This window comes from Stegodyphus dumicola, chromosome 5 (assembly GCF_044657685.1).
Source record: "Stegodyphus dumicola isolate Sdum_Otavi_A_Nest chromosome 5, ASM4465768v1".
Lineage (NCBI taxonomy): Eukaryota > Metazoa > Arthropoda > Arachnida > Araneae > Eresidae > Stegodyphus > Stegodyphus dumicola.
The window spans coordinates 192,486,583-192,514,534 of record NC_140772.1 but is presented as its reverse complement, the minus strand read 5'-3'; the positions used below and the strand labels follow the sequence as shown (position 1 = coordinate 192,514,534).

General features: G+C 35.0%; 1 protein-coding gene across 2 annotated transcripts in view; it reads left to right on the top strand.

Annotated features, from left to right (window-relative positions):
• LOC118189817 (paired box protein Pax-6-like) overlaps window positions 1-27,952 on the top strand; it is a 183,846-nt gene that overhangs the window by 58,662 nt on the left and 97,232 nt on the right. For both annotated transcript variants that reach the window (XM_085817505.1, XM_035360491.2), the window contains exons 2-3: window positions 4,054-4,175; window positions 16,074-16,420. In XM_085817505.1, the coding sequence (XP_085673631.1) occupies window positions 4,163-4,175; window positions 16,074-16,420 (360 nt within the window). In that variant the 5' untranslated portion in view covers window positions 4,054-4,162. The remainder of the gene's footprint in view (window positions 1-4,053; window positions 4,176-16,073; window positions 16,421-27,952) is intronic.

Genomic DNA, 27,952 nt, shown 5'->3' with positions numbered 1-27,952 from the left:
CCACGAAGTTCATCGTGGCAAGAAGTGGATCTCCTCCGGGGATCGACGTAGAGAACTCTGCGAAACTACTGGCTAGGATCTGTGCCTAGGAAGTCTCGGCCACGGGGGTATAAAATTTATGAACATGGGGTTCTGGAGGCCCCGGAAAGGTCACTCATTGGCCGGCCCGGTGGTCTAGCAGGTCCTAGAGCGGTGTAGCCCGGGGGGTACCGCCCTCGGGTTCGTTGGGTAATGTCCTACTGCGGCGGGCAGCCCGAGAGACTGGCGGGTAGCAAATTTGACGACCAGTGTCGCCTTAGGCGATGCGTCCTTCACTCCAAGGTGCGAGGGCGAAGGTTGAACCTCTGTGCTGGTTCTAAGGGGCGAGGGAACCTGTAGTTAGGTTCAGTCTCACGAGACAGGAAAGCCCAAATCTTGTTGTTGTGGGAAGAAGTGCAAGATCGCACCAACCATTGGATAGAGAACTGAGAGCTCAGTTTCGCTCCCTATTTTGATGGAGAGTACCCCCGAGGGAACGGGTCCCAGATTCTCCCACCCCTACCCCTTCCAACAACCTCTCGAAAGGACTTTCGGCTAGCTGCATATTTAGAGTGACCCATGCTGCACAGACACTATACATTTACAAACATTCCATGCCTTCTCCGAAATTCAAACCCGGACTCTTCGGTTCGTCAGTCAGAGTCACTAATCACTAATCCGGTTGTGCGGCTCATTATCGTTGTTTTTGGAAATATCGCAAGCTCGGATTACAGCGCCATTTAGTCCAAACTGCATTTGTAATATATACTCTGCTAAATAAGTATTGCCGTGCTGAATAAGTAAAAAAAAAAAAAAAAAAAAGCAATTTTTTGCTATAAATCTTTAGGTAAAACAAAAGCACTTTGGTCAGTAAAGTGGTTAGCGATGCTGACTGCTGTATCGATGGGCTGAGGTTCGAATTCCGGAGAAAATAGGGACGTTTGTGAGTGTCTGTACGGCATGAAGACACTTAAAATACTGGAAAGCCGGCAGTCCTCTCGAAAGGCTTGGCGGTAGGGTAAGTGGGGTGGGAGATCCTCGAAATGTTCTTCGAAATAGAGGCGGTGGAAACCACATCTGTAGGAACAATGGCGAAATTCTGGAATCTCGAACATTTGCAGCTATATTTATAACCGAGCTAAAACAAATGGATAATTCTAATAATCAGTTAAGTTCCGTAAATGTTCTGTGCTAAATTCAAAAGGATTTATTTTTGTTAATTTTCAAGTTTTGCACAAAAATGAGCAACTAAAATGTTTTCAGAAATGTACAGAAAGAAAGTAATACTACGGGTAGCATATATGAAATACCAAACAATGTGAATGAAACAATGTGTGTTTAAAAGAATTTAATATAATGCCAGTTTAATATGTCTATTTGCAAACGGAAAGACATTTTAAGAAATACCTAATGAACGAAAAATAAAATTTTATTTTTAATTCAAGTAAGTTAAAAATTATTCTAAGCAAGCTAAAATTTATTCATTTTTACTTCCTTGTACGAAGTGAAAAGGAAGTAATGTAACCGCGAAAAATTTCAGCCATCATATTTCAACGAAAATATCCATTTTCACCGCTATCGAAAGCAATTTAACGATGTTTTGCGAGACATCTGTACGTAAGGGCAGAATAAAGGACTCTTTTCCCCACCAAAAAATTTTAAAACTGATTTAAAATGAATTCTGAAGTGAATTTTTCGTTGCGTCTGTGCGTACGTACGTATGTATGTATCTCGCATAACTCAAAAACGAGTAACCTCAGAACATTAAAATTTTGTTTATATGACTGCTATAACATGTAGATGTGCACCTCGTGCTTTGGTTGCAATCGGCCGCACCAAAAGTATATAAATATATATGTATATTTATATCCATTCTATTACTCGGCTCAGTGATTTCAGTTACTTTATTCTTATATATTTGTAAATTGTGCATTTTTTGCTTTTAAAATGATTGAATTATGTTGTTCTTATTTTCCGGTTAAGGTTTTTATACCTTTAGTTAACCTATATGCAATAATTGTGGAACTACCAACAATTTAAAAGTTTTTTAATTGCGGTTAAGCCTAATTTCTGATTACTACGCCGTCCATGTTTGTATACATTTAAAACTTATCAGAATAGTGGATTTGTTGCCATTCTAGAGAAACTAAGCTTCCCAACAACAAAATAACGTCTTCTTTTATTATTGCGAATTAAATTATGCTTTATTCATTAGGGAATTAACATTTAAGTTATTAACTTATTTATTTATTTTAGTTATATAATCCGGAACATGATTTTCGCCTAATTGGCTTATATTAGGTCTAAATGGCCGAGTTTGTGTCGATTTATTTCTTTCAACTGGATACGTCGCAAAAGTGTCTTCAATAAATTTGAGCAAAAAGTTGATACCGATAATGTTCCATTAGTATTATTTTTTTTATATAATATGAATGCATTCAGACACATAATGTCTAAGAAATGGAGAAATATATTTTTGTAGTACTTTATGAGTCGTTTTTTTGCTGTGGAGTACGCTATGATAATTCCATCTCTCATATTCACTCCATCATTTTTTTATTATAATCAATCACTAGCTCCGGTTTCTTTGTTATTATTTTTCTTTTCTCTGTTTCTATTACGTTGTCATTATGTACAGTACTTACTAAAATAAACCTCCCTCTTATCATTTCATTTCATTATACACGTGACGAGTATACTCGTCAATACACAAAATTGTGTCGCTTCTCCATAACGAGTATACTTGTCAATCACAGTTAACTGGTTAAATTTGAAACAATTTTTCGCAAAAAAGTAAAAGACCATACAATTAAGTTTTACTATAAGCTGTTTCAGTAATTTTAATCGGAGCGTCAAAATCAAGGAGTCAGCGGCAAAGTCGAATAATTACAACTATCAGAGCTGGCAGGAAATAATTAAACGTAGCATGGAAAACACTCTTTGTCTTCAAATCCAAAAACTTCAGTTTAAATACTATCTATCTCATTTACATTCTTGGTGAGGAAAACGGAAAAGAGAAGTTATAGTAAATATCCAAGTTATGATAACTGGCTAACTTAAATTATAATCCTATACCATTCTTTTTAAATTTCGCTTTTGCAGAATTATTCGTAGCTTATCTTTGCTATTATTTCTATATAATTTTACTTATATAAGGCTATTATTAATTTAATTGATGCATCTCACTTCAGTAAGTTTCTGATAAACTCCAGGAACAATGAATAAGATACAGTTACTTAAATAGATAATCGATATCACCGAAAGTAGCTTCTCTCATACTACTCTTCTATTTCAACCTAATAAAAGGGATGCCTTCGTTGAGAATATTCTAAAAAAAGTGGGCTTCATACTACACACTAGGAGAATCACGAAATCCCATAAGTAGCACGGCTTCTGTGGAGCATTTAACCCTTTGGTTGTGAGATTAAGCAATTCTTTCTTCCCAAATACACGCGATACATGCTGTAGTCGTACATATGTAATGCGAACTGTGCTGTGTGTACTGTCTGTCTACGAGAAAAAGAGCTCCCACCATAGTGTCTGGCGGGTGGCGGTCGCTATAGCAACAAGGCTAGTACATTTCAAATAGCGGCGGACCAAGGGTTGTTTTACTGTTATTTTGTTTTGGGCGACTATTGGCTGAGGGGAAAAGAGTTATCATTCGTCTTCAAGACTCCCTTACGTAAAATGGGTCCAGGCGCGTTTCTACTGCAACAGACAGCTGCAGACTAACTGGCGAGAGCGTTTCTTAGGATAGACAGACTGCACGTAACTGGGATGGTAGCTGAGCTCATCCAGAGGTTAAGTATCAGGAATAGACGTCGAAGCAATTGCAGGTATTTAGCGGATTAAATTACTCGGCTTTTGCATGGTCCAGATAATTTACAGAGTATTTCTATTTGAAATTCATGCCAATTAAATAAACGATTTTTATCGATTCATTTATGTCGAAGTTTATTTGTTAGATCTATTCATTTCAGATAGTTCATAGTATCTGATCAGAGAAATTCTAATTTGTGCTCTGTTGTTTTTCAGATATTCAAGATTTTCACTTGGAGAACTGTCTGACCTGGGCACCTCACTGGAGTGGCCAATCGTAGGTCGGCCAGGAGGAGGTGCTGCAGCCTTTGGAGCCTACTCGACGATGCCCCATAAAGGTATTTACCAATTCTATTTTCATTCTAGATTATTCATGAAAGATGACAAAAGTACAAGGTATCCTATAAGTACATTTGAAGGAAAAAGATGAAACATGCATGAATCACTATGGATGGGGAAAAACTTGATTAATTGCACAGTGTTACTTGCTTTTCTTTCATGTGTGTGCGAGGAGGTCAATTTATTATGGAGGTACCTAATAGGTAGGCCACCCTTACCTCCTATGAGGGGACGGACAAATACAACATGCCTTCTGCGTGATTCGAACTCAGGCCCTTTGGTATCGCAGTCGGCTTCCCTAACCACTAGTCTGGGCGGCGCATTCAATCTTGTTTGAGACATTTTTTAACCCATGCAGGACAGTTTCTGAGCAGCATGGGAAAAAATAGACGAACCACTGGTTGTAATTGAGAAAAATTTCATTGTCCATCGTTCAAGAGAGTTATAAAATGGATTAAAAGCTGTTGATACAGTTTGCATTAACAGTAATACATAAGAGATTTAAAAAAAAATTAAAACCGTTTTCGGTGCCATGTTGTAGTAATAGCAACCTCCTGCGGATGCGAAAGAATTTTATGGTACTGAGAACTCCAAATTTGAACTAAGTTACAAACTGCAAGGTTTGCTGTTCCTTAAATTCTCCTCCTTGCTGCAAGGTCCAGAAATCTTTGATATCATTGGCTTTGTTGTGAAGTCACTGGCTCATTATCTGCTCCAAAGCTGTATTTCCTGTCCTTCGTCTTCTGTAGGGTAACTGACGTCATTGAAGTTGAGCGTTGGGAAGAGGCTAACCTTGTCTGTTTATTGACTTTGGGAAAAACCACGGGACTTCTATAAAAAATATTAAATTCAGAATAAAACAACAAATCGATACATAGAAAGATAAGGTTTTAGTTTATATATACAGTTATTATTTTATGGCAAGGTAATAATGGGTTTCCTTTTATATTAAATTGTCTGTATTTGTTAACTTAGTATATCCAAAAACTTTTAAACAAAACAAACCAACAAACAAAAACAAACAAACAAAACAAAACAAAAAAAAAAAAAAAAAAAAAAAAAAAAAAAAAACTTCTAGTTTGTATTTCGTAGGAAAATAATTTTTAAAAGATTGATTCATCATAATGATAAGCTTTTCAAGCTTCATTTAAAAGTTTCCTTTAAAAACACGCCATTACGTACATCACCATGAATAAATGTGCTAATATAATTTTATATTAATTATAATATATATAATGACATGATTTATATATTATTATACAAAATTACTGTACAGGATTATTATACAAGATTTCCTTTACATTTTTCTTTTCTTACAACATTTCTGTCAAAAAGCATTTTTGAGTGCATCATCATTAATATTAATACTAATGCTAAGCAATATATCAAAGTTGTTTTTATCGCTTTTTGGTCACAAGGCATTTTTGAATGCTTCGCCTTGAATATTGACGATACTATCACTTTTGATTTTTTACGTCTTTTCCCTTATCGCTTTCAAAGTCGATACTTTTTGATACAAGTAGTTAAGTTCGATAAATATGTAATGACATACTGAATACGTGGTTAATATGCATTTTCTTTTCTAAAGGAACTACTAACTCGGATACATAGGCTTAAGGTGATTTTAGTTTGTTTATTGTAGTACAACAAATGAATAATATTTGTTTTGAGATAGTCATTTTTAAGGAAGAATTTTATATGAAAACTTGGAACAAATGAATATTGCTCACATAAAGATAAAAAAAAAATTTCAAGTTCGGAAAGGAATATTAAATGAAGAAGAAAATACGAGAATTCAAGTGTTTTATCCACTGAGCTACAAGTGTGTTACATACAGCAGATGTTCATGAGTCTAGCCCACAATTTATGTTATCCTTTTTACTAAAATTAATTCGATTAAAAAATTTAATTAACATTTTTTAAATTTATTCTTTTCTATGAATGAAATTTTTGCAATTTAATAACAAGTCTTTCCCACTCTTTCACTATTATTTCATTTCTTCAAGAGCCCATTCCATTTGACCAGTTGCTTTTAATTATTTACTTTAGGTTAAAAAAAGGAAAATAATTTTTAAAAAATATGATATACAGTTGCTATGCTAGATTATCGTTAAAAGCTCACTTTAGTGTAACTCAATGAAATGTAGAACTTTTAAGGACCTGATAGTGAGATTTCATGAATTTGAATACCATAACACAATATGAAAGTTGAGATTATAGATAGGAAGAAGATAGAAGTCTAAAGCAAGTGTATGAATAATTTAGGCTCATTGTCCAGCACAGTTAAGAAGAAACGCTCATATACTAGAGAAACAATTAGTTTATATGATGATAAGCTTGATCAGGAGCTTCGCATATAGTCTGAAAGGATAATTGTCGAGTAATCGTAATCGAGACTCTGCAAGTAGTTGAGGGTACCACATTCTAGCTTTAATTAAGAATCATTCGTTGACACTAAGAAGGAAAGTTGTCAAGAGATCTAGCTAAGATCTGAATGAAGCACTGAGGTTTTCAAGAAGAATGGTACTCCATTAACAACAATCTTCAAAACCTGGTTTGAAACTCTTGAAGTGGCTGCAAATTTGCGCCCAAAATAGAAGTATAAGCTAGAGATGCATAAGTAATTATTGGATTAATGACAGCAAAGATAATACAGATACCTTTATGCCTGTTCTTTCTTAACTGCCAGTAGCAAAGATTTATCTGCATTGATAAATTTTCCATAGTTTTCAGGATCTTCACCGTTAGGTCATTATGCTCGCCAAACTTTACCTTCATACAATGCCCGTACCATCTGTATTAGTATGCGGTGAAACAATTACTATTGTTAATAAAGCGGGAGAAATTTTGAACATAAATGTGGGTAAATATTGAGGTAAGAACTGATATCAGTTGGACTCTATCCTCAAGAGTCTTGAGTGAAGAGCTACAACTATACTGGTTCTGGGAGATCTTTGCTCCAGAAAAGAAGATAGCAACAAGATGATTTCATGCTTAACTTCAAGTTTAATAAATTTATAAATGATACCGTTATGCCAGATACGGTCAAAAGATTTATCCACACCTGGCATAAAAAGTGCTTTACTTTATTTAAAGCATAATTTATGAATCCTGGATTTCTAAGTAAAGTCTTTTCCCGAATCCGATTTGAACATCGAATTATTTATGTAGATTAGTACTCAACCTTTTTCAAGTGATCTTTAGAAACAGTTGTCCAGTGAGGAACTGTACCTGTTTGTCCAGAACTGTCTGAGATTCTAAGCTTTTGTATTTGGGATGAGTAAATTGTTAACTTCCTTCCAAACGGCCAAAATATACGAGCATAAGGGAAAGACCTTAAAAATTCTGCAGAATTTTGCAGCTATTTTGGTTTATACAGAAACATAAACACATAACATAGTTTTTATAATGTTCTTTTTCAGGGTCGTTTAACATATGTTGGTCACACTATGAGATTTTTTAAATTTCCTATTAATCCTAATCTTAAATCCTAAAAGAGGTAAAATGTGTTTTCCATGGCTAATAAAGTTTGATTCTTTAATAATATGTTCTTCAGATTTAGTTTTGCTAATTTATTCAAAAACATTCCTTCATTTGGTAAAATGGACTTTTTTCTGCCTTCTTCAGTCATCAAAATTGTACAATTGCAGTACAATGCTATATTTAATAATAAAATCAACAACATCAAAGTTACTGTGATTTTAACTTGCATCCAATTCTTCCAATAATATTTAAAAAGGTCTTCTTCCACAGTTTTGCATTTGTTTTTGTTTTGTTCCAATAGACTAAACAACATTTATTTTAATACTGCTTATTCAACAGATTATCCATTATTTACAAATTTTTATTTTCTGTTAATTAAAGTTATATATTTCCTCAAAAATGATGTAGAATCTTTTGTTCCTTCTAAAATATTCATCTATGTCAAATATCTTCAAAAAGAACATGAGTCTTTTATAAAACTAAAATTATAAGAACATTTAATTTTGCCAATTTTAAATGCTAACTTTTCAGCAGAAGTACTAACTGCTTTTTTTTTTTTTTTTTAATTAATGAAAGAAAAATACCACATAACTAAGACTTAATACAAACATTTCTTTCTTTCTTTTGGGACTATATAAATAAATTTTACATTTTGAACCTCCTAAGGTCTGTATCATAGAACATAAAGTCCTAAGCTTAAGATCTGTATCATAGAACACAGTAGTGCTCAGCATACTCAAATATACTCATCATAATCATGATGTACTAATCATACTCTGATATAGAATGTAACTGTTTTACATATTAGAAGTTAAAAGTAATAAATCTAAGGGAAAGAATGGGCAATCGATCACTGATGTATTATGGTGTACATGCGATTCTTTTACTCGATTGAGACATTTTTCAGCTGAGATTGTATCCTTTGAAGCTACACTTGAACGCCACGAAATGACACATTTTTACTACAGTTGCACCAAATTCAGGACAATTTGGGTAAAATACATATTAGTATATCTGCTTCTCAAATCATTCAAGTAGTTTTAGAGGTTAAGTAATTTAGTTATTTAGCTTTTATGTGATAATAAAAGTCCTAAAACCAGGAACGGTAATCATTATGTTAGGCAAAAAAGTCTTTCATAATCAGCCTTAAACATAAAATTACGACAAGATTTTAACACCACTGAATCAGTTAAGCAATGCATAATAATCCATCATAAAATGATAAATGGAACATATTTAAACGAATTAAAATGCAAAATTTCAACTTAAATGTTTTTTCACAAAAAAACGTTCTTTCTCTGTGCTTTACAAGAAAAGAAACTACAATAGGAAAGAAAGATGGTTACAATGAAGGCCGGCTTCAGGCATAAACGATTATGAACAGCCGGCTAGAGCACAGATTTTCCAGTTTCAGCCTGTTGTTTTGGCAAGCGACATATTAATAAGATTTATTTTACTATTTAATTACTATTTTTTTTTGTCCCAATGGCGGACACTTGCTATAACGGCATTGTCCACTACTAAGGCCAGATATGGTGGCCATTTTATTGTGAAGGCTCATAATAAGCGGCCACCGTTGCCTTCTATGAAGGGACAGACAATTTTACATCCATGCCTTCTCCGGGATTCGAACGCGGGCCCTTTGGTATCGCAGTCAGGCTCCCCTAACCATTCTACCGTCTGGGCGGCGTCCGAATTACTATTATTATGTTTATTTATTTGGGACTACAACTGGACTGGCGGCCCAGGGATGCCAAAATTTTTGAAGCCGGACTTGTTTGCAATAAAGACAGTAAATGTGATATTGCATATTACTAGATAATGCATTACTAGGAAAGCACAAACAGAGGCAATAATCTGAGAGTTCATTGGTAACGTAACTACAATGGCTTGCTTCAGTTAAGATACCTATTTTCGCTCATGGGAAAGTTCTTTCGACAAAAAGCGTTACCTTCTAGTCAGCCATATTGTTTCACATGGTGTTCGTCTCTCTGTAATATTTATGAGGAAGATCACGAGGAGAATATGATTCAGAGCCTAAAATGTAAAAGATGGGTACGCTACTTACGGGCTGAAGTTGAAAAGAAAATGAAAAAATATCTTTGCGATCATTGTTGTAATTAATTGAGAAAAGGAAAGTTCTATTGCAATTGTCCAATTTATACGTAGTATGACTTAAGCTATAGGTGGTACGATTTAGAGTACTGGTTATCTAAGCCGTATTAAATTCATGTTCATAAAATTTATTCAATTTTATTCAAGAGAGTAGACTGTATAGAATTTTATTTCAATAATATCAGCAATGACAACACAAGGTATTATTACCACACATACTTTATATTTTTTTTATAAATCCTACGATTTATAGCGATTTGTTAGGGGTAACGTTACCTTACTATAACTTTTCTACTATTCTTAAAAGTAACCTTACCTTACTATTACTTTTCCTATGAAGTAGGGTAAAAGTGAATAACATAGTTACTGAGAACTGTAGAGTTGCATTAACATTATCACTTATCGAGACGAACCATTCACTAGATGAAATTTAAAGATGAATGATAAAATTTTTTAATTTCACAATGGTACCATATAGTACTTCTGCATTCTGTAAAGTCCTGTGATCATTCTTTATCAAATTTTCCCCAAAATTGTTTCTATAAGCTCTCTACCCTACATAGTACATCAAAATGCAAGACATAAGCAATTTAAGGGAGCATGACCAAAGACGCATGTAAAACAGAAATATTTTAAGCTAGTTGAAAAAGAGTTGTGAAATAAACGTCTCTGTACCAAGTCTTAACGGGAGATTAAATTTAAACTAAAATTAGTTAATATAGATTTGAAGCATTTTCTAATTTACGGTTAAAAGAAAATTAATCGAAGAAATTTATGTAATACATACTGAAGGCATTACAAAATTTAGATTAAGGTTTAGTGCGTAATTTTTCATCAAAGGGCCACGTTAGCAATTTTTAAGAAAAGAAGGTGGGCAGCAAATAGAATGATTTCTTTAGATATAAATTGTTGTTAGCTGAGAAGGTGGATTCTGATATGAAAATGAATAGCTAACAACCAATAATTTAACGAGACAGATGATGCTGTTTATATCATTACCATTTTCTTTGTTACTTCGATACTGATCTTTAGGTTGGTGTCAGCATGAATTTTATCATACTATTACCAGCACTTCAGGTGACCCTGGTGTGGGGAAATCTCACATGGATAACCTCAAGAGAAACCTCTAGTGGGGGAATTTGCATATGGTCCGTGCCTCTGAAAAGTAGTGTACGGCGAGTTGCACAATTTAGTGTCACCACCCATCTAAATCCTGACCACCGTGAGTGCTGCTTGAAAAAGAAAGTAAAAATTAAATGAAGTAAATCGGGAAGTAAAAATTAAAGGAAGTAAGTAAAAATTAAATTAAAGGAAGTAGTAAAAATTAAATGGAAGGAAGTAAGTAAAGGAACGAAGTAAAAATTGAATGTTAAATATCATAAGTCATTAAATACGCACAATCCCACATTTACTGGGCAACAGACTTTTAGAATCTTTCTTAAAACCACCACTCAGTCCGGGCCCGCGAGGTCACCACTTCCGGACCTAATAGCTAAGTGCAGCCTTCTGAGCCTGAAGATCTGACTGATCTTCAAAAATGCTGCCCACCAGTACTACGTGAAACGCCCCGCCCTCTAGTCTTTATATAGAATATGGAGGACAGCGGGTCTGGATGCTCAATGTCCCAGGCGCTATTCCGCTACTGAGACTCTAGTCTGGGGATTTACCACCAATTTCCCCTTGGTCAATGAAACGATTTTCCCTCGGGATTCTGAAATAGCCATACTAGTATTTTTATTCCTCGGTGCCCAGACTGCCAAGATGCAGATCCGAGCCAGTACAAAAAACGACTGCCGGGGTCATGGATATGGTATAATAAAAATATGTTTATAAATTCCTTTCCGTCGGTTTGACACTGCGCGGACTGAGTCGAAAAATGAGAGGTCCCCATATCAGGCGGAGTGGGCAGCCAGTCAAAGGTCCTTTAGACGACTGTGATTAACGACTGTTACCGACCCGAGGCCCGATCCGAAACGGCAGACTGAAGTTTCTGTAGTATCACAGCTACTCCCGTCCGCAAGGAATCACTACCGCCGGTCCACAGGGATCGCAGTGGCGGGGAGCATGAACGTCTGGATATCTGACTGGTCGTCGAAAATGCTATTCTCCAGTACTACGCAAGAAGGCTTTGATACTTTTGTCTTTTGCCTGTATTAGCTATAAATATTTCTTGCTTTTCCTGGCACCTCAGATAATCCCTAGGTGAAGTTATCACACGTACTAAACCTCTGGTAACTTTACAGTTGGAAAGATTTATAAATAACTTAGTAAAGTAGAGACTCTAGTCTCAGGAACGCAGGAAGCCTGAAGCCGCAATGGTCTTCTATGGCTAACTCCAACCCACCCAGACAGGGCCAATGAAGTTTGGTCTCAAGGTATCTCCCAACTGAACAAGTGTAATTGCCAGGCTCGTGATTTTATGCCCTCGTGGCCGAGATTGCGAAATCCGAGCCAGTAACTTCACAGGTTTTCCTGCGCCGGCTGCAGGGAGTACGGATATGGTATGACAATCAAGACACTTATAAAGCATTTGTAATGTGAGAGGGAAACTTGGTGAGATTCCAGCTCTTTTCAAGTATCAGTTATTACTGCATGTGCAATGCTCTTAGAAGTATAGTGCTTTAAAATCCTATAAATCATTTATGATAGTCCTGTAACCAGTAGACTGCAGAGAATTGTGTACTTTCATTCTGTACATAACGCGCAAATATGATTTGCCTAATTTACTGTAAAAGATTACTTTCTCTTAGGCAGGTACTTTAATTTCCAGCATGAAATATTTAAATTCCGTTTGAAAAATTTCAGTCATTACTTATTACATAGATTTTTGCAGTGAATTGCTTTCTTACAACAAAATTTTGATTGTGATGATTAGAGTGATGCTGTATGCGTTTCAATTGCAAGGATTAGTCATAGTAATTTAACTTCATGGCTGTTCATAGGCTTTAATGTTGTACAGACATTCCTAGTGCTTTGACAGCTCAGTGCTTTGTTCATAGTGTATCTTCTTTAAACTACTTCCATATTTTTTATGGAACAATAATTAATGAAATAATTTATGCATCTTCAAAGTATAAGCTCAAACAGATAGTGTAACATGATATATTTATGAAATATTTTTACTATATGAAAACAAAAAATGATTTCTAAAAGCTTATCTTTATTTTAAAGGATTTTCCTTTAACTGTTATACTGTTTTGCTTAACTTTTTTAACAGTTTTGCTTTGTTTGTTTAAAAATATTCAGTACACAAGTTTTGATAAAATGAATGGTACTATTATTGAGTTTTTAACAGCATTAGTGTTAATTAAATTAATTAAAAAGTATTAGTGTCAAAACTAGAATCATTTGTTAGATTCTTAAAACAAATTCTACCTTAGACTGGTATTAGTTTTACGAACGGCGTAAGATTTTTCTAAAAATTTACACCAATCAAAGATTTTTTTTTATCTAAATCTAAAGTTCAAATTTGAGCGTTGCAGTAGAATTTATTACTTAACACGCTTCTGAAATGTCTAACACACTTGCTTTTTATTTTCTTTTTGGAGTAGCTTTCTTGCTTTTCGTATACAATTACACAGATTCTATCTTAAAACAATTTTTCTTGGAATTCCTCCATGAAAATAAACGATTTTCGAAAAGCAAACGTTGTTTACAACTTTCATAGCGCCGAGTAATATCTTATCTGACATCTTAAAACATCACGAAAATTTGACATCTCTATACTTTTTCACCTTTCATTTTTTCTCCTTCGACTTCTTTCCCTCCCGACATGGCGATTGTAAACGGCATCAATCAAATGGGTGGAACGCAAGATTCTTTCACATTGGCTGCGAAGACCTGGTTTCTTTACTCACTGTAAAATGCATTTAGTGTTTGGGAGTTAGAAAAGTTAAGGCTATTTTAGAGGTTATTTTTAGAAATCAAAATTCTTCAGTCAAAATCCTTTTCAGAATGTGAAATTTGAATACAGGAATGTAGTGAAATATACAGAACATAACAACAGTATTTGTTATCTGTGAAATGTCTATTGTGTCAGTCTGGTGAAGAAAGTTGCTTATGTGTTAAAGGAAATTTTTTCTTGCAAAATTCGATAAAAAACTGAGGAAATCTTCTGAATTTCTGGAAAAAAAAGGGGGGGAGCATAACTTTTCGAAATTAAATTTCGGATTTTAAAATTACGGACAAATAAATAAAATGAATCTTTTCAGAAAGTAACTCTATACTTTTATTACTTTTTGAGAAATTAAGAATAGGAAACATAAAATATTTTATTTAAGGCTATTTAATTAATTCAGTCTTTTAGCAAAATGAACTGCATAATGTTTTTGTGATATTTTTCTTCTTCCTCAGCTCTTTTTCATAACTGTAATATTTGTAAGAGGAACATGCCGATTTGAAATTTCACATTCTGTAAAATTTATCTTACTGTTGATGCTGGTTGTATAGAAAAACTGTGTTTGTTAAAAAGGCCTCATTACGAGTTCTTTCGTTAAGGCAAAAAATGCCCCACGTCGCAGATTGGAACTATAGCATTTATTTACATGAAATAAATAAGGATTACAGTAACAACGCTAATGCCTCACTATCATTCTCCTTAATTTTGCGAGCCCACCAGCAGCCGAGCGGTAAAGTCGCTAAACACTGGTAGTTTGTCCGATGTTCGAATCCCGCAAACGGGCTGACTGTATGGGCGTTTTCGAGGTTTTACCCATGTGTAATTTGTATACGAGCCAGTTTCCCTTAGAACGTCCTCCACGAAGGCATCCCTTCCCTTAGGCAGACAGCCCTAGTGTGCTTTGCCATAATTAAATAAACCAAGCGAAAACTAAACCTTAATTTTGCTTTAAGAAGTACATTGGAGCAGTTTTACTAGTCTAATTTATTTGCAATTATAAGTCTAATTTATTTGCATGCAACTCAAAATGAACTGAATTTATTACCATAAATAGCAAAGCCAAAATCATTAATCTAACATTACTTAACACATTATAGAAAATAAATATAAGTAAATATACTTACCGTCTCATTTAAGATAAATATTTGCATGTCTCATAAGCAAGGCATCCAGTAAAAATATTGTACTGATACATCTTGAATAATTAAGTTTTAAGCGCAAAAATGTTCATTTAATGGCATTTATGATAGAATAATAGCATAGTTTCCAGCCTTTTCAAATACATCTTTCTATACATTGTATCTTGAATTTCTGGGGATTTATTTTTAAGACAGATGTAGAGTCATCTCCCGTAACTTTGCAGTTTCATGGCCACTGCGATCCCACGACCTCACTCCGATGGATTTCTGCTGGCGTTATCGGAAACCTAAAGGGCCGTTCCTACTGGGGTTTATCTGAGCTTAGTCAGTTCCACGACTAGCTCCGCTGTACCTGCAGTTCAGATTTTTCAAGTTGCTGTCCTAAGGGAAAAAACTGGATTTAGATATGGGTTGGCTACGCCAGTTGTGTACTGGTTGTGTTCGCTCAGATAAACCCCAGTGGGAACTGTCTTAAGGTGTGCACATCAAATCCAAGAAATTTGTCAGAATATAAAGATGCCATTAAACTTGAAGTTACACAATTGCAAATAATAATTGCTATGATAGGAAAGGATGAATGCCCAAAATTTATAGCCTTTGGATAAGGATCTACTAGTATGGATATTCTGCAATGTTCTGTAACAGTGAAATATGAGCTCAGTTTAATGGAAAACATACAGCTACTTTCTATTTTACGATATTTCTTTGTCATAAACGTTCATTCAAACTTTTATATTAGTTATGATATTTTCAGTTAATAGTCAAGCGGGATGAAAAGTGGTCCGGCAGTTTGTTGTGATTACTTTGGGAATTTGATACATTAAAGTTAAGAGCGTAACTGTATAGTACGATTGTTGCTGTTTTATAGGCAAATGCTCCACTTTGTCTTATCACTCCTTTATGTGAAAGTAACTCTGCATGACTATATCTTATTACCCAAATCGAAGCATTTATAAAATGCTGTTTTGATAAAGCACTCACTACCAAAAATTTATGATAAGGATTTTAAGCGGCCTTTATTCAACTATTTTCTATTCATAGTGTGACCTCGCAAAGCAGCATATATATTTCAAAGAAAGTTACTTCAAAGTAAATCAAGACTGGCAATTTATTACAGTAATTAATTTTATTGTTCTTAATCATCTAGTACCAATCTATTTTACAAATTACTCTAACATAACTGAAGAAAATATTTTCTTATCTTTCACACGATGTTATAATAAACGAAATCACTTAGTTTTTGTTTTATATTTTTTTCGCAGGCCACAGCGGCATCAACCAGCTGGGCGGCGTGTACGTAAACGGGCGTCCCTTGCCGGACTCCACGCGGCAAAAGATCGTGGAGCTGGCCCACAGTGGGGCGCGCCCCTGCGACATATCCCGCATCCTCCAGGTCTCCAACGGCTGTGTCTCCAAAATCCTAGGCCGATACTACGAAACGGGGTCCATCAAACCCCGAGCCATAGGGGGCAGCAAACCCCGTGTGGCAACACCTCACGTAGTGTCAAAAATCGCAGACTACAAAAGAGAATGTCCATCCATTTTCGCCTGGGAAATCCGTGACAGGTTATTGTCAGAAGGCATCTGCAACAATGACAACATACCTAGCGTGAGTTATGTTTCAAATCTGTATTTTGTGTATTGATTAAATAATAAAAATAATAATATTAATTGATCCGATTTGAGATGGAAAGGATTCCATAATTATTCACTGCGTTAATGTAAGCTACTTCAAATGAATTGTAGCCTCTGAGATTAGAATATTGACAAAACGTTGATGAAGCATATTAGGTTTCTTTAACAAACTAGCCGTTTCCTCTTCAGACCATTCCGTCAGTAGTTATGGTGGCTCCACAACTGACATCTGGTCTCCAGATTTTATGCTATGTGGCTATTTCTTTGGAAATATATGCTTAAAATGTGTCCGACTGTCACAAACATGTCAAAGTTATCTCTGTTATTGCAGAAAGAGTAAGAAAAAGGTCATGGAGTAACTACCGCTGGAATGTAATTATCATCTTAGTATTTATTTATCACGTCACTTAAAGGCATTATTTAGACGGATAATAAATTTGGACAGTGTTCAAATTTATTATCCGTCTAAATAATGCTATTTCATTCCCAAAATAGTGCTCATTTCATTTTATATATTAATTGCCAGTTTATGCTCATGAATTCCAAAAATGAAACCTCATGGAATAGGGTCAATCATTTTAAATAGGTGTGCATTTGAACTTTCAGCCTTTACTCTACAATTGTGCGTTTGTATATGAAATGCCAGTATTAACTCCGAAACACGTTTCTCTGTGGTTTAATTGTAATATAAAACACAATCTTTGCCACAAATATCTTCATATTCCTCATAGAATGATGCATGTGTTGATTAGCGATGAAACGCGCCAAAATTTCTCTTAGGCTTTGTTTCACTGTGTACTTTGCTAAAACTTTCTAAGATGTCCTCCCCCAAAGGACTCCTATGCTTGATTTCAAATAACTTTATTGAAGTTTCAGGTATATATCGTGATAATTTGTCTAACTAAGACCGATTACGCGTAAAATAGTATTTAGTCAAAAAATAGCCACATATAATTTTCAGATGCTGAATGTAGCCTGGGATTGAGGCAAAGAAGAGACACTGCACAAAACCGATGCACCAAACCGATAGACCACAAAACAGCTAAAATGTCAGCTTCGAGTCTTGGTCGGTGTCGGGTCCACGCCAATATAAGTCCTAGGCGATGTTAAGTACCTTAAAAGAGTAATTTAATATGTTACTTCTCTCTCTTCAGAACGTGATATTCCTGATTATAATCTTTCTACATTAAGAATGTTCACTTGCATGGTAATGTTATTCTTTCGCCGTGCTGATGCTATGCTGGTGTCGATCCTATATGCAATGCCAGTCATATGACTGTAACAAATCTGTGAAGGTGACAAATGTACATTAATCATCTTACTCACTATTAGCATTTTTATTAAAATTTCTATTTTGATCAAAATTTCTATTTCTGTCAAATTTCCTATTTCATGCCGATCGTATGCCCATAAATAATGCAGTCGTATGCCGGTGTCGATAAAGCCCAGGTGTCAGTTCTGCGCTGTTCCAGTCCCACGCGGTATCGGTCCTGTGAATGTAATTCAATGCATTTACAATCTTTCAAATAGCGATGCCAAAGATTTCAAAAATACGGTTAGAGTCGTAACTGAAGAAAGACCTTAACGGATATTTTTAGTTGAGTGTGTAATTCGGCATGGAATATTTTTCTTTCGACGTAATTTTGAAACCGAATGCCTATAATAAATTTCTTCTTTCCATATGATCCATTTATTTTAAATACACTTATGGTAAAAAAAAAAAAAAAAAAAAAAAAAAATAAGCAACACGAAAGGTACGAATGTAAAAAGGGAAATTAAAACATACATTTACGTATGGAGTAGAAGTTGCAACGCCGAACCAAAATTAGCACAAAACTCTATCCCTCAGGCAAAATACAACGCTTTACAAAGGGGCATGCCGGACTTATGCCTCATTGGCAAGCAGAGATTGTTCCATGTATTCTGAAATAATCAAAGCGGAAAACATGAGTCGGAGACACCATTTTCAAGATGAAATGAGTTGAAAGGCTGTCGAGATGTTGCAAACTGGCGCAAGACGATCCGCTTTTACGACAGAGTTGAATGTGCAGCATAGTGTCATCAGTAGGCTCTGGAACTGTTACCAAAGGGATCAAAAGGCGTGTAGAAGACGTGGGTCTGGACACCGGAGGATGCCACAACGGCAGACCATCGCCTCCTGTTGATACGTGCTCAGTGTGTAACTCCTGTGTAACTCAGTGCAAAGAGCCGTAGATCGCTAACAGCACTATAGCTGGCGTCGCATCTCTCTGCTGCTGAAGCACGGCCCGTATGCCGCCAAAATGTGTCCCATCGACTGCATAAATGTGACTTGTACGCCCGACAACCTGTGGTTAGTCTTGCTTTGTACCCATGGCTTGTGAAAGCGCGATTGAATTAGGCCCATGAACATCGCACTTGGACACCAGAGCAAAGGGGCTGCATACTCTTTACGGATTAGTTTTGATTTAACATTCAGAAGAATTCCCAGAGCATTCTTATATCATTCCAGAGCAGTGATATGGCGAGAGGCAGGAACACGCTATCAGGCACCAAGCATTGTCGAAAGCGACCATTGCAGAGACGGATGCTTACTTGTATGGGCTAGAACAGCAAGAACGTCCGCACCGATCTCTACCTTGATTCCAGGTAGTTCCGTCACGGAAGTCGGATCTCGACGAAGTTCTACAGATTCATGTGCGTCCTTTTATTACCGCAGTGAGTTCCTACGCGATATTTATGGACGATAACGCAGGCCCGCATAGAACTCGAGTGGTGCGGATTTATCTGGAGAGTGAATGCACTCCACATCTGCTATCCCCTGCTAGATCACTGGACTTGAATAGCATACAGCCTGTGTGGGACGTCTTGGGACGACTGATAGCAGGTAGCAGTGTGCAACCAGGTACCCTCCAAGAGCCCCGACACATGCGTCCGACCCTTGGAGAACTACGACTGGAATGGGTGCTACTGCCACAAGCTATTAACAACACTATGCGTCGCCGTTGTCAAGCAGGCATTTCAGCTAGAGAGTATCATTGCATTATTAGCGTGATGTTTCCACTGCATATTCTTCTGCCCCATTTCGTCTTCCGCTTATTTTTTGAGCAGGAGTGTAATTTGAAGCAGAATGAGTGAACGCACTAATCAATTTTCCAACGATTCTTCTCAATAATTTAAACTGAGTATTTCATAATTTTTTTTAAAATTTTGCTTCGTAAATAGTAACGTTTTATACTGAATCAAATACGCAATTTAATTTTAGGAAAGAAAAATGAGCAACGAGTGTTAATACTTCAAGCCATTTCCGTTTTATCGCGGTAGTAGAAAATGTGTTGAGATATAACACTATAAAAGTATTTATTTTATTTTATTCAAATAATTCTGCTATTTGGGGGGACAGTATTTCAGTCGAAAAAATTAAATGCTACTTTTGATGCTACGAAATTTACAGGGAATTTTTACATGAAATCCTGACTAACTTTTCCAGAACACGCTATATACCTTCTGTATAGATGAACAGTTAAAAAATATGTAACTCAGTTCTAAGAAACTATGTTTGTATAAACTATGTTATAAAAACTAAAGTTTTTAATTAGGTATATCAAGAAATAAATGCATTTTTATTAAATCATTCAGATTAAATAAATAAGTAAAAAAAAAGGAGCAATAAAATTAAAAAAGTAATATTCTTAGAAAACTTTGTTCGTATTTGTTTCGAAGTAATCTTCGATACAAAACTGAATTTTTTGGAAATGCTTCTCCCCCCCCCATATTTTTACTATTTGCAATTTATGCGTTAATATTTTCACTAACTGGTAAATATCAATTAGAAATTTTTAACTTAATTTAGGATATTTAAAAATGAAATGCTAAATTATTTTTTCAATAGATAAAAATAGTGAGGAAAACCAAATGTGACCTTTATTTTAATTTTATCAAACATCATTGGCTAATTGTAAGTGAGATGCAAGCTAGAGAATCTTTTCATTCTCAGTTTTAATATTCTTTATTAATTTAACTGCTTCAAATTCCTCTTGCAGGACAAGAATTCTAGACAACTTAATCTCCTTAATTTTTAACTTTGACTTTTGAGATGCTGTGCTGCCATCTAGTGGAGATCTTATCTAATGCACATTTCTAAAGAATTCAGAATGAATTTCTTGATGTTCCCCCACTTTGAATATTTGATACTTTTATATAAGATTAATGGTTGCATAAATTTTAAAATTAATCTTCTTGATATTAAAAGCTCTAAAAAATTTCAGAGACAGATTTTAGCAGACGATTGTTTGCGCATGAGAAATGAAACTTTTCAGTGACAGAATTTTAACTGCCTTCCTATTTCGGTATTTAGTTACGCAAATCGCCAAGATACGATTCAGAAACACTTCTGGAAGGAATAAGTTTAAATAAGTAAAAACACATTACATAAAAATTGAAAAATCTTCTGTTGAGAATTTGTTTGCATAATGATGTTTAATGGAATAAATAAATATTAAAGCAAAAGTTACTTTTAGGTTAAAAATCAATTAAAAGAATATCAGTCTAATCCTTCAAATTACAATCCAGTAGCTCAAATTGCTTTAAAAAAATTCTGAAAGCTTTCAGATTTTATATTACACCTAAAGGGGCCTTTTTTCTAACGTTTTGTGTATTACCTCTTATTTATTAAATATCATGTTCTTCGTACTTAAACCATAAAATTCAATTCAACAGCAATATCACAAAATATTTAAAAGCACATATCATTAGAATTTCCGATACACAATCTCGCGCGCTGGAGATAAAAAACTTTTTTTCCCCGGTACATTTCTCGCTTTGAAATCGTTGAGTTTCTTAATCAAAAACTCATAAATGCCTTACAAAATATGAAATAGATAATAAAAGAAATTCCAAATTTAGGCTTCCGGATGCCCATATTCGGGTGGAGACGTACGTTATTCAAAATTTGGTGGCTCTAGGTACCGTTATTTTATCGTAATGCGAGACACATACATACATTTATGCGTATCCTTCATTATTTAATTTCTTTAAATATAATATACGGCTCTAATATTTGGTGGCAACAATTGAAAAAGTGATTTGCCGTTTATAGTGAATCAATGCAAAATGTCAAAACGAAATTAATAGTCCTCATGGGCGAATTGCCCATTTGGGCTAAAAAAAAACTGAAAGGGTTCAAATTTTAACTGTCGGTCAAAGGGGCTTTTTTAATATTTCATATTGTTTATCAGTGATTATTAAACAAGATAACAGAAGTGGAAAACTGAAAAAAATTTAGGGGATAGGGATAAATACACATTTAGACTAACAAGGGAAAAATATGTAACGCAATTCTATAAAACTATTTAATGTTTTTAATTACATACATCTTTAATGAAATGCATTTTCATTCAAATCTGTCAGATTAAAAAGTAATATTCCCAAAACTGCATCTATTGCTTTTAAACAGCTTAGTTTGTTAATTAATAATAGACAGATCAAGTTGAAAGATAGGTAGCTTACATTTTGCCGAATGGCAACAAACTCGAATGAAAAGTGAAACAACACATTAAAGTGAACTTTCGCAAAATCTTAATCAAGACACGATTGAAATGAGCGAAAAAAGGTAATTTGCAATACTTGCATTTTTTTCCCTTCTCTTTTCCATTTCTAGCAATTTTCCCTTTCTGTCATTACTAGTGAAAAAGTTAATAACATATGTTTGAAAGCTTAATTAAAAAGGCCGATATTGTTTTTAAGTGGTTCAGGTTATGTTATTTTGATAAATAATGACTGTTATAATTTGCAATATAAATAAAAATACTACGCCTTCCATTTTAGCAATAAATTCGTTTTTTATTTGGACTTAATTTAGGGAATAGGATGTATTATAAGCGAAATGAAAATGCAACATATTCATACTTAACATACTTTAGTCTAGTACTTAACTTTATAAAATAATCTACACGGTTAGAATTACAACATTTTAATTAAAAAACACATAAAATACAGGATTTTTATATATTTTAGTTTGTAGGGTTTATATTTATTTTAACTAACATTTATTTTAAGTTTAAACTATCTTTCCTGTCAAGCCTTACTTTCCCCTGGAACTGCCAATGCCAGAGTATGTAAATTTTAGTAGAACGCGCAAGGATTCAAATTATCAGCGGAAGTATTCTGAGTTAAATAGAAAGGAAACGAGTTCGAAGTGTGCTTTTCTTACTTCACGAGCGCGGAGGCAGTTAGTCAGAAATTGAAGAACCACGCGTTTCGGCCTGTGTGCTTGCCTAGGCAAATTGTTAATCTTTCAACGTAATATACAGAGTTTGCTGAAATATCAGCGGTAGTGTAAAACGCGGTGAGGTTAGTTACGTTTAGAGAGCCTCGTAGTTAGTCACTCGTTATTATCTTTTTAGTTTCTTATTTTTATTTTACCGCCGGGTCGGCGTAGTTTGTGAGCGTCAAGAGTACGCATTTGTAATTTCTAAAGTTGAATAAAAAGGGACTTAAACCCTTCTCAAGACTCTGTCTAATTTCCAGTTTCAGCAGTCACCACTTTGTTGCGTGCAGGTTGGAGGCGCGCAACTGTACATTGGCGCCCGAACACTTGTCGAACTGAAATGGCCGAAAATCGGATGGAAGCCGCGGGACAACAACAAGAAATGGCAAGCCAATTGGAAGGATTTGGATACCTGGTCCAGACTTTGAGAGCTTCAATCAAGCCAAACGTCAATTTCGACGGAAAAAATTCCGTGGCGATATTTCTAGAAAGCCTCGACATTCCCTTTCAGCTCTACCCTGTGCCTGAAAGACAAAAAATTGCCATCGCCACATCTGCACTAAGAGGACAGGCCGCGCTATGATGGAAGAATATAGGCAAATTTTTATTAGGGGAATTCGGAGGCCAGACATATACATTTGAAAATTTCAAAAAATCGTTATTAAAGGCCTTCCCCATAGTGAAAGATCGAGCAAGGCTAGAAGCCGAACTATATAGTTTCTATCAACGGGATATAGAAGAGTTAACGGACTTTATTCTGCGAAAAATTAAACTGACGGATATGCTGTATGGGAAGAAACCCGACGCGGAGATTATTGAAATAATCTTACCAAGATTGTTACCTGCTGTTCAAGATTACTTTGAAATTAGAAACCCAAGCACATTGCAGGAGCTCTTCGAATTGGCGGTTAAGTTTCAAAATCGTAGAATAGCGGAAAAAGCTAGAGGGGCATCGTATGAGCAGACCAGAAATGCAAACCGCTCTTATGGGGGAAAGAGCTATCAAGCTAACTCATCGAACCTCGAAGGTCAAGGCCCAAAAGGAAATTTGAAAACAAACGTCCGCGTACTCAGAAGGCAGAAGTTGAAAGGAAAGCTTTAAACGAGTAGAGGGGCCTGTGAAAGCGAGTGTCCAGACCCCGGAAGTTTTAAAAAAACCCTCATAAAGACATTTAAATACGGTCATGGTAAAGAACTCACATCTACCAATTATACAAGTCCTGATTGGCGATGTACCAGTAGAAACCCTCATCGATACAGGAGCAGAAGGTAATTTTATGAGTGAGACATTTTTCAAAAAGAATTTTATGCTATTATTTAAAAACAAAAACACAGAAATTATAGCGGCACAAGGAAAAACCTGTCACTGCATCGGGAAATTATCATTACACATACAGGTAAAAGAGGAAAGCCTCAAAGTATTAATTTTTGTAGTAAAACATCTGCAAAATCCTCTTATTTTAGGTATGGAGTTTTTAAGGGCCGCGAGGGCCAAATTGAATTTTCAGGACAGTTCTATTGTGCTGGAGATGGACCAGAGGGTGGTGGAACCTGTGGAACAACCGCAAGTTGACCTTAGCCATTTGAATGACCATGAAAGTCAAGCCATTCAGCAAGTGGTGAGTAATTTTCCAAACTTGTTTTCAGAAAGGCCTGGTAGCTGTCAAATAGTTACGCATGAGATACAGTTAACTGCCGAAAAACCTTGTAGGACTAAACCGTATCGTTATGATAAACAAAAAGACCTAATCATCGAAGAACATATTCAGGAAATGTTAAAGAACAAAATAATAACGCCCATAAATAGTGAGTACGCGAGTCCAGTCGGACTGTGTAGGAAAAAGAACGAGTTTCCTCCTTCGGATAAAAGGGCTTGGAGGTTTGCTATCGATTACAGAAAACTGAATAGTATTACTAAATTCCCAGTTTACCCTTTGCCGGTTATAGAGGAAATTATTAGAAACATTAAATCTACTAGATACATGACTACTTTGGACTTAACGTCTGGCTACTATCAAATAGCTATGAGACCCGAAGACATACATAAAACCGCGTTTATAACAAAATCGGGCACTTATGCATTTTTACGCATGCCCTTTGGGTTGTGTGGGACCCCATCAACATTCCAGAGAGCTATGGACATTGTTCTAAAGCCTGTCCTAGGAAAATCGACTTTAATCTATTTAGATGATATAATTATAACGAGTAGTACGTTGGAACAACATATTAAAGATCTAGAAGAAGTGTTTAAATTATTAAAAGAGGCCGGTCTTACAATTAACGCCTCAAAATGCAAGTTCGCAACTAAAGAACTTAAATATCTAGGTTATAAAATTTCGCAAAAGGGTATAGAAACTCAAGATTCAAAAATAAAAGCAATCAAGAATTTCCCACCTCCCAACACCGCCAAGAAACTTTCTTCTTTCCTTGGGTTATGTTCTTACTATCGGTCTTTCATAAAAGATTTCGCTAATATTGTTGAACCACTCTTAGTAATTAAAAGAAAGAGAAGTAAATTTACGTGGACAGCGGAAGCAAATACAGCATTTGAAAGATTAAAAGAAGCGCTCATCAATGCCCCTGTTTTGAAATTCCCGGAGGGTGACGAAAACCTGGAAATTGCAGCAGATGCGTCGGACTATGCGGTGGGTGCGGTTCTTATGCAAAATAGCATCCTTTGGCATTTTTTAGTAAAATGTTGAATCATACACAAAGAAATTATACAGCTACAGAGAGAGAAACATTAGCCGTATTCATGGCTGTACACAAATTTCGAGTTTATTTCGGGAAAGCGCCAGTAACAGTCTTTTCGGATCATGCGGCTGTTGGTAGACTTTACTCGGGTAAAAAAACCTAACGCCCAGGTTAATAAGATGGGTTTTAAAACTCCAAGAATATAATCTAATAATAAAATATAAACCGGGTAAGGAAAACAATGTAGCTGACGCACTTTCTCGTATAAAACTGGACGATGAAGGTAATGAACTTAAATGCGCTGTGTTGACTTCAAAAATTTTAGATTCTAGAGATACAATTATCGCTGAACTGAAAGCTGATCCTGAATTTGGAAGTATCTATGCATATTTGAAAGACCCCGAAAGCTTTGAGCACACAGATATCGATGCGATAAGAAATAGAGCAGAAAACTATGAAATAATAGATAATTTATTATTTTATACGAAAACAACAAACGAAAATCTCGAGTACAAACCAGTCATCCCAGCCTCGCTTCGATTAAGCATTTTGAAGGAATTACACGACGCGAAAACAGCGGGTCATTTAGGGGTCAGAAAGACTTTAAAAAGGGTACGCGAGGCAGTATATTTCCCGCAATTATACAAAATAGTAACTGCGTAGTCAATTGATTATACAGCAAAACGTTCCTAAAACAATCAACTCCACAATTCGAGATAATGCGAGTTTCCTGTAGCCTGACAAAACTATGAATGATTTTTAAGTCCTGTTATTTAATTATTGTCCTGACAAATGTGCCATTATCAAAGGTGGTCATTTAAGAAAATAACCACTATATGAGGTTTCAACTAAATTAAATTTTTTAAATAAATAATTCACTTTTTATACTCCCAAGACTAGTACATTTAATATTACATAAATCTTATTCACAAATCTATTTCTATTTCAAAATCAATTTATGAAAAACACATTTGAAATTTTCTTCATCAAACTAATAATAATGAAAATTAAAGTATGCATAAAAATGATTACATGTGTTTTAACAAAATAGCACAAAATATTTAATGTAAAAATGTGGTTCTAGTCTCATACTTGTAAAGAAAAATAGACCAAAAAGAAAAAACAATGTAAGCTACTATGATCATCTAAATTTTCACATAATTTTAGTAGTGGAAAAAAGATTCCTTAAGCTTGTATGTCTTGTCTACCCCATTCAATAAGTAATAAACACATTAAATACTTCAATGTTTATTTCATCAATAAAACTTACCTTTTTTGCTCGCGAAATATAATTAGTACATTTTTTAAAACATAAAAAAACATTCTTTTTGCTCGGCCACGTCACATTAGCCGAAAAATTCAAAATTGAATCATGCAAGATCATTTTTAAGTAAGGTATGCTCAAATTTATTAGTACATAATATTCAAATGATAAAGCATCTACATGAACAAGCTTTAAAAAAGTATTTCTAAACTGTAATCAAAAAAATAAATTTTCCAAAAAACAGTTTCAGTAGAATGCAAAAACTACATTTCTGCATCTGCACACTGAAACAAATTATCAAGCCTAAAATTATCACTTTTCAGTCTTTAAGCACATTGTTTTTCAGGATAAAAGTAAAGATGGAAAATCAATTTCACGCTCAGAAACTCCATTTCACAACTAGTCAGTTATCAGCAACGTTCTCTCAAACATTAGACACGATTACACGTGCATGGCTTTAAGTGGTATATTCATAGTCAGTGCTGGTATTTTATTATTTATTACTAATTTCTAAACAGTAAAACATAGTAAAATTTGTAATACAGTAAATCCTAGTAAATAATATATTGCATTACTACAACCACGAAGAAAATAACACCACCATCACACAACAATAACTAGAGCGGCGCCATATTGCTTGTTTGGGAAACTTCTGAGAGTGGGAGAGGGAGGGGGAATTTTTTTCTTCACGTCAGCGTTAACAGGGAGAAAAGTTTTGCGATTGTGAATGAACTTGTTCGCGTTAAAGAGATGTTGGTTGATACCGGTGTTTATTTGTAATATCAGAAATGTAAGTGCTTATGTGTGTGTATTCAGAGAACCAACTCGTAGCAAAAACCACCTCCCTAAGACGACCGCCTCTGAAAGAAACTAGTATTTCTGAAAACATAAGTATACTTTGGTATTGAATATTCCCTCTGTAAGGCGACCATTCACAAAGAAAATTCTGCAAGTGTGTCTGGTCGCCTTAGAGAGATTCATTCCGTAGATGCAATCTCCCTAAGACGACCACCTCTAAAAGATAAACGTATCTCTGAGAACGTGAGTATCTATTGGTATTGAGCATCACCTCTCTAAGGCGACCACTTGCAAAGATGAATTTTTATTTGCGGCTGGTCGCCTTGGAGAGACCTCGTTGTGTGTGGTGTATATGATTATTGTTATTGTTTCCGAAAAAAATTAAATAAAAAAAATAGCATATTTAGTAAAAACCCTCTCTAAAACGACCACCTGCGTTTACAGGTTACTCTGGTGGTCTTAAAGAGATCATATTTTCATTCTGTTAATTTTATTGTTTACAA